The 7,973-nt window shown below is 42.2% G+C and overlaps 1 protein-coding gene across 3 annotated transcripts in view; it reads right to left on the bottom strand.

The window, feature by feature from the left end:
- Positions 1–252: 252 nt before the first annotated feature.
- FXR1 (FMR1 autosomal homolog 1) overlaps positions 253–7,973 on the bottom strand; it is a 78,266-nt gene continuing 70,545 nt past the window's right edge. The window contains exons 13-18 of one of the 3 annotated variants that reach the window (XM_040428275.1): positions 6,747–6,950; positions 5,539–5,736; positions 3,027–3,104; positions 2,533–2,624; positions 1,698–1,826; positions 253–1,138 (exon numbers count right to left, since the gene is read on the bottom strand). In XM_040428275.1, coding sequence (XP_040284209.1) covers positions 1,037–1,138; positions 1,698–1,826; positions 2,533–2,624; positions 3,027–3,104; positions 5,539–5,736; positions 6,747–6,950 — 803 coding nt within the window. In that variant the 3' untranslated portion in view covers positions 253–1,036. Of the gene's footprint in view, positions 1,827–2,532; positions 2,625–3,026; positions 3,105–5,538; positions 5,737–6,746; positions 6,951–7,973 lie in introns of all 3 variants that reach the window. The other 2 variants (XM_040428276.1, XM_040428277.1) reach the window with 2 other exon arrangements.

Genomic DNA, 7,973 nt, shown 5'->3' with positions numbered 1-7,973 from the left:
GGGAGCATATCCTTTGTCTGACATGGGAACACCCTGTTAATTATGCCATACCCACTTTTCTAGACACTAGTGAGGTGCTAAAAGAGCCTGAATATATAAATCTGGTGCAAGGCAGTTAAGCTATTTTTTCTGCAAACGGAACAATTTTAGAATAGTAAATCGTCCTACACACTAGAATCAGCTACTAATTAAATATGCACGCTAACTTAACAACCATGAAATAATTTCTGATTACAAAAAACACTGCATATTCTATTTATTCCCTTTATTGCTTTGTACATCTACGACTACATTCATATTTTACATTTATACCTTGGGTTAAGAAATACCCACAGAGCACTTTCAGGTTTGAATATGTTCTATAATAGACTGGATAGCTAGAGCCTGGATTTTTCTCTCTTTCGGAATAAGTAACAGAACTTTAAAACAAGAAAGCTGAAAAGAAGACGACAAGATATGCTTGAAAAGTATGTGCTGGAAAGATGTTTATTTCACGGATTTCTGTCCAGTTGAAGAGGGTGGCCTCCAATGCCTGCGGCCAACATCAGGCTTTGAATCGCGACACTTGATGTAAGTCAAGGATAAATGTCCAGTACAAAAAAAGGAATCACACCGCTTACTTTGTGAGTAGAATCGAGCACTTAAAACTGGTCAATTGTATTTACCACATGGAATTAAATGTCGATGAAAGACACGTTAACCTCTCCGCTGCTGGACATGCAAGCAGTGAAAGGGTTAAGAAATCATTGCATTTCCCACATAGGAAACTAGGCTGATAATCAAAAATGGAAGATCAAAGTTTATTTTTTTGTGTCTTTTTTTGTTTTACTACCTGCATACAAAAAAAACATATTGCACATCAAACAACCAAAACGAAAATAAAAAATACCATACTAAGGACTAACATATGCAGTTTTTATACAGGAGAAACATTCTGGAAATTGATCTTTTCAGTAGTTCGGATTCTGCCTTGGTGGACATGACTACGTTCGGTTTTAGTGTTTCTAGCAATGTTTGATTTTAAATACTGTACAGTTTAATAAATAAACCAAACAAAGCTCCAATGAAGAACAGTCACTGCCAATAGCTGCAGATGAGTTTTTGTGTTCCAGTGGTCTGCAGTTTTTCCGCCATACAGCTTTTTTTTTTTAATTTTTAATAAAAAAAGAAAAACGAAAAACAAACATGTATTAAAACGACCAGTTTCCAGACCTAACCAATGGAGAAGTTACAGTTCAGTGCAAAATACTTTTAGACTGCATTTTCTAGTTTTCCTCAGGTGAAGAAGTGGTTGCATATTATTAAAAATGTAACAAAAGCAGCTAACGCTTTCAGAACAAATATTATGCAGGATCCCCCGCCCCCCATTCAATGCCATATATGAAACAAAACATTTCCTATAGCCAGCACTTTTTTCTTTTTTTTTTCTTTAATGTTTCGTATACTATCTCAAGGCACATCTGATGATGTATTTAGAACACAGTAGGTATCAACTTATGTTTAACATGTTTATCAGGATCCCTCCCCTTTCTTTATTCCAAATGGAGGAACTGAAAGTGTGGTGTAAAGACTGGCGATCCTTAATCTATCTTTGGCAAGCTTGTACAAGCACTATTGTAAAATGTAATGTAAAGGAACTGTAAACTAGGACACTCCATTTAGGACACCCCATTCAGTATGGCTTCTTGTTTGCTCACGTCTTGACAGCTTGCAGCGTTCCTTTCAGGGGCGGTTGTCAGTGATTTCGAAGAACTGTCACCATTGGACCCTCGTGGTCCATTTGTGACCTTTTCAGAAGGTCCCTGTTCTTCAATGACATCCTTTACCTGTATGATAGGTGGTTTAGTTAGAAGAGAACAGTTATAACATAAAAGCAATTTAAAAAGAGGTTGTCGTATGGTAACATTAAAATTGTGGGGGGGGGGGGGGGGGGGATCCTGCATAATAAACTAAACTCGCCAACCCCCTGCAGCACCTGCTCTAATACTTCATAAGTCCCTGCTCTCTACTTCTTGGTCCCTCTTGACATACAGGAAATGACCATAAGCGGTCACAGAGGTGACTGGCGGACCAGAGGTTTCCTGTGTGTTGAGAGGAAGGAGCTAAGAAGTAGAGACCAAGGTGGATTAAGGTGCTGATTGAGAGCTTAACTGTACCCTAAAACAAATTTATGCATGACTGAATACCTCACCATCTGAAAGCACATCCCATACCAGTCTTATATTTTTTGTTTTCAATTATAGTCAGAATAAATGCCGTGTTTTTACTTGAAGACTCAGCAAGTCTAGAAATAAGGAATTTGCAATGAGTTACCACTTTTCATTAGCTATCAGCATGGACCTGCAGCTCCTGGCAGTCACTTGACTGTGCGATGGTTGCGATGCTGCCAGGAGCTGCGCGCCAAATATGCAATGAATATGTGGCTTTGCATATGTACCTTTGTGAGATGACTCAAAAGAAAACACGAGTGACTATAATAATTAAAAGTAATGAATAATGGACATGACTGGTTCCAGTGAAATCACAGCTCACCTTTTCCTTTTTGCCTTTAGCAAGTGCTTCTTTAGGGAGGTTTCTCTGCCGGCTCTGAGACTCTGCCCTTGAAATATAGTCTGCCACTGTCACTGGAAACAGAAAGCATTATGTAGAATGGATCAGAAATTTAAAAGGGACAAGGCATCTTATGTGTAAGCACTCCAGTACTTGATCGTGCAGAGTTATAACCATTTCCAGAAACTTCTCTATACAGTAACATTACAAATAACTCTACTGGGTCACACAAATACATCCAGTAAAGCATACTGCATAGGGGTGATTTGTGTATTAACATATTAGTAGTAATGACAGCTGTGTGGTATTCTCAGGTAAAAAACCATATCGCTGGTCTAGATTTAGTAGTTGGAAAGGAGCTAGCAAGATGCCATCATAATCCATATGTTAGAGAAGGCACAACATCGCACAAGTACCTGAAAACAGTGCATTTCCCATGCAGATTAGTCATCAATAACTCCAGCCAAACTAGTTACCTGGCTGTCTATCTTCTGCCTGACCCCTGAAGCGACGCCTGCTGCTACGATTGCGTCGCTGGGGTTTTTGTTCACTATCTGTAACAGTAAAGTGCATCAAAATTTTAACTACTCTGGAAGAGCTCTATGGCTTGTTTCACACAATTTTTTGTTAATTTTTGGTACTAAATAAAGTACCTAGCTTTTTTGGTATGTATGACTAAAGAGAAATAAATTATAATTATATATATATATATATATATATATATATATATATATATATATATATATATATATATATATGTGAAACGTGGCAAAACAGTACTCAAAACCAAAAAACATGGATTAGCAGTACTTTAATAATTTAGAATTTAGGCTACTTTCACACTTGCGTTCGGTGCGCATCAGTCATGGACAGATTCTCACCGATAATACAGCAGTCTGCATCCGTTCAGAACGGATCCGTTTGTATGATCTTTAACATAGCCAATACGGATCAGTCTTTAACACCATTGAAAGTCAATGGAGGACGGATCCATTTTCTATTGTGCCTTATTGTGTCAGTGAAAACGGATCCGTCCCCATTGAATTACATTGTGTGTCAAGACGGATCAGTTTGGCTCAGTTTTGTCATGCAGACACCAAAACTTCTGCAAGCAGCGTTTTGGTGTCTGCCTCCAAAGCAGAGCCAAACTGATGCATTCTGAGCGGATCCTTATCCATTCAGAACGCATTAAGGCTGGGTTCACACTTGAGCGTTTTACAGCGCGTTTGAACGCGCTGAAAAACGCCCTACGCTCAAACAAGTTCTTGAGCTTCTTTGGGGCGTTTTGACGCGCGTTTGTGGCCATAGAACACTGCAGTCAATCACTCAAACGCGCGTCAAACGCGCGTTTACTATTGCAAAAAACGCGCATAAAAACGCGCGTTAAACGCGCATATCAAATACGCTCAGGTCTGAACCCAGCCTAAAGGGTTTCTATCACTTCGTTTCACATAATTAGCTGTCAGACACTAGGGATCCGCTAGTGTCTGCTCTGCCAAACCATCTTAATATAATTGCTTTTGGGGCAGCCGTTTTGCTAAAAAAAAGAACTTTTATTAATATGCTAATGAGCCTCTAGGTGCTATGGGGGCGTCATTAGCACCTAGTGGCTCCGTCTACCTTCACAAACTGCCGCCGCCCAGCGCGTCCCTCCAGCCCGCCCATCTCCTCCTGAATGCGATCCTCCGTGTGAGCGTATGTATTCGGCGCATGCGCGGTGAATGTCTGACCGCTTCCCTGCTCAGACATCTCCACTGCGCCTGCGCGATGACGTCATAGTGCTCCGAGGAACAGGCGCAGTGGAGATGTCTGAGCAGGGAAGCGGTCAGCCATTCACCGCGCATGCGCCGAATACATACGCTCACAGGGAGGATCGCATTCAGGAGGAGATGGGCGGGCTGGAGGGACGCGCTGGGCGGCGGCAGTTTGTGAAGGTAGACCGAGCCTCTAGGTGCTAATGACGCCCCCATAGCACTTAAAGGCTCATTAGCATATTAATAAAAGTTCTTTTTTTTTAGCAAAACGGCTGCCCCAAAAGCAATTATATTAGGATGGTTTGGCAGAGCAGACACTAGCGGATCGCTAGTGTCTGACAGCTAATTATGCGAAACGAAGTGATAGAAACCCTTTAAAGGGCAAAACTGATCCGTTTTGGACCGTTTGTGAGATCCCTAAACGGATCTCACAAACTGAAACCAAAACGCCAGTGTGAAAGTAGCCTTATATGAAATATTCTAGGAAATTGCAGTATTATTCTAAAATTACTTTAGGCTACAAAGCATTTTATCACATATGTAGAAATAAATGGAGACAGGGTCAATGGCCTGGGATATAATCTGATGAAAATGTTTGCATGTGTTGGAAGTTTTCAGACATTGTGAGTGGTTACAAAATTATCATTTTTTTTATGTTCCTACCTCTTCCTCTCCTAACAGTTACACGAGAGGAATCTATAATCAAGACTTCATAATCAGATTAGGTTACTTTCACACTTGCGTTCGGAGCGGATCCGTCTGGTGTCTGCACAGACGGATCTGCTCCTATAATGCAAACGATGGTATCCGTTCAGAACGGATCCGTCTGCATTATATTTCACAAAAAAAAAGTGTGAAAGTTGGTCAGACGGATCCGTCCAGACTTTGCATTGAAAGTCAATGGGTGACGGATCAGTTTGAAAATTGCACCATATTGTGTCAACTTCAAACGGATCCGTCCCCATTGACTTACATTGTAAGTCTGGACGGATCAGTTTGGCTCCGCACGGCCAGGCGGACACCCGAATGCTGCAAGCTGCGTTCGGGTGTCCGCCTGCTGAGCGGAACTGAGGCCAAGCGGAGCCAGACTGAGGCCTTTTGAGCGGATCTGCATCCACTCAGAATGCATTGGTAGCTGGACAGATGCGTTCGGGGCAGCTTGTGAGACCCTTCAAACGGAGCTCACAAGCTGAACCCCGAACGCAAGTGTGAAAGTATTCCTATAAAAACATACCCAAGCCGTTTTCATTGACAGAGGCATCAGATTCAGTCGTTCCATCCATTAGAGAAGCATCTTCATCTGTCCTCCTCCTCCTTGACCGCCTTCGGCGGTTAGTGCTGTGGTGAGATTCACTTGCATCTGTATCCACTGTCTGGTCTGACTCAGTGTTATCAAGTAAACTGTAGGGGTTACTGTCTGGATCCTTTAGCACTGTGAATAAAAACCCAAAATAAGGAAACAAACAAAAAAACAACAACTTAGTTTGTATGTCCAATTATTTTACAATATATGGCTGCAATGTTTGGGACTAGTGAGGATTTTCATGTCCTCGCGTTGACCACACAAGTTTACAATAACCTTTTCTGGACTGCAGTGCTAAACTTCTGAACTACAGTGTTTTAATCAGGTGAACCACAGCTATGTGTGTCATCAGCGACATGCTCCAACTGTTTGCATACATTCCCTTTAATAGGTCTACAATTGCTCTGACCAAAGTGCTGTAGTGGAGCTCAGAGCTTGTTTTCTGTGTATAAGTTCTGGGTGAATGTGCCTTGGATCTTTTAGTGTTGTTGCACATGTGTAACATTTGGCATAAAAGACATGAGCTTGGGTGCAACAAGAGCGATGGTGATTAACATTGTATCAAAGGTCTAATTTAAATATGAAGAAAAAGTAAGGGAATGGAGCTTCAGAAAAACAAAAAAGCAGCGCTGTAATCAGATGAACCACAGCTACGTGTCTATGCAAACAGTGGCATTGGAAGGCTGTTGGTGAAAGACCCCCCTTTAAAGAGGACCTTTCACTGGTCCTGACTTAATATTAGTACCTGGCAGTGTAGGGCATGATCAGTAGATGTCCCTGCGCTAGAAGGTGAGCTTTTTTTTCCTCTCCCTGGTTGCGACACTCGCTGTTGCGATTGGGCAGCTTGCTGCCAAGGAGAAGGAGACGCCCCATGAGAAACACGCCCATCTCCTCCTCCCTGTACCAATGATACTAATTAGCATACAGGACAGCAAAAGAGAAGGAGGTGCACAGCGCCCCAACAGAGCAGCTGATCAGAAAAAAATAAAATGAGTGCAGGGACATCCACTGATCATGCCTTACACTGCCAGGTACTAGTATGTCAGGAATAGTGAAAGGTCCCCTTTAGGTATGTATGTACATACACCGAATTCAGCGCCTAGTCAATCGTAAAACTATATATTTTATAAAAAATATACCAGAGCTGATGGAAGATTTGCCACCCCTAGATCCGCCACGCCCTCGTCCTGTAGATCCACTACGGCCTCTTCCGCCAGGGCGCCTTCGGCTGTCTCTCAGTTGGCGATTTTCTCTATCATCTTCACCAGCTAGAGACCAGTCACTCAATTCATCTTTCCTTTCTGATTCGGTCTCTGAGGGATTGGACAGTTCAGAATTTGTACCTAAAAAAAATAAAAATGAATTACAACCAAAGCATTGCTTAAAAGGGTTTTTCAGAGCGGTTTATACTGACAACCTATCCTCAGGATAGGTCATCAGTATCAGATTGATGGGGGTCCGACAGCCGGGCCCCCCCTGCCAATCAGCTGTTTTGAGAAGGCAGCGGCACTCCTGTGAGTGCCGCAGCCTTCTCACAGCTTACCAAGCACAGCGCCATACATTGTATAGTGGCTGTGCTTGTATCGCAGCTCAGCCCCATTCACTTCTATGGGATTCTACTCCTAGGTCATGTGAATAATTAACGTGACGTCACTGGCATAACATAAGTAGCGAAAAAGCCGCCGCAATCACTGGAGAGCCGCTGCCTTCTCAAACAGCTGATCAGCGGGGGTCCTGTGTGTTGGATTCCCACTGATCAGATACGGATGACCTTTCCCGAGGATAGGTTATCAGCACAAATATCTCGGAAAACCTTAAAATGAATGATTAAAGTTAACAGGAGATAAATTTGCATACTAAGAGTATGAGCAAATGAATGTTTTTGAAAACAAAATTCTAGAAATCCAGCAGAAGACAGTTTTTTTTTTTCTTTATGATCTGCTCCATTTTCAGATGGGGAACAGCTGAGGGGGCTGGTCAAACAATGGGGCAGAGACTAAGTGTCCTACTGAAGATGGGACAGAGGTTCTTGCTATGCAGTGTTAGACAGAAAGCCATCAAAGGAAAGGAGCGGATAAAGGAAGTTCCCCAAAACTACTGGCACACACCAGGAAGCATTGAATTCACTAGAAAGTCATTGAACTTGAGCAGCTCAACCAAAACCATTAGAGCTTCACATCATTATGTATCCTCCAAACTTAATAGCTAGCATTATGCATTTGGGCACGGAGCATTTGCCAAACTCCAGTTTAATTTCCCAGACTGCAAGATTATGAAGCATGATTCATTACTGCGGAGAACTTGCTTCTACTGCTTCAAAGTTCAATGACTGTAGACAGTACTCCAGCTCATTAGGGGATCGCAGT

The sequence above is a fragment of the Bufo bufo genome, chromosome 4, assembly GCF_905171765.1.
Source record: "Bufo bufo chromosome 4, aBufBuf1.1, whole genome shotgun sequence".
NCBI lineage: Eukaryota > Metazoa > Chordata > Amphibia > Anura > Bufonidae > Bufo > Bufo bufo.
The sequence above is the reverse complement of the archived record's forward strand: the minus strand, read 5'-3'. Positions and strand labels throughout refer to the sequence as shown.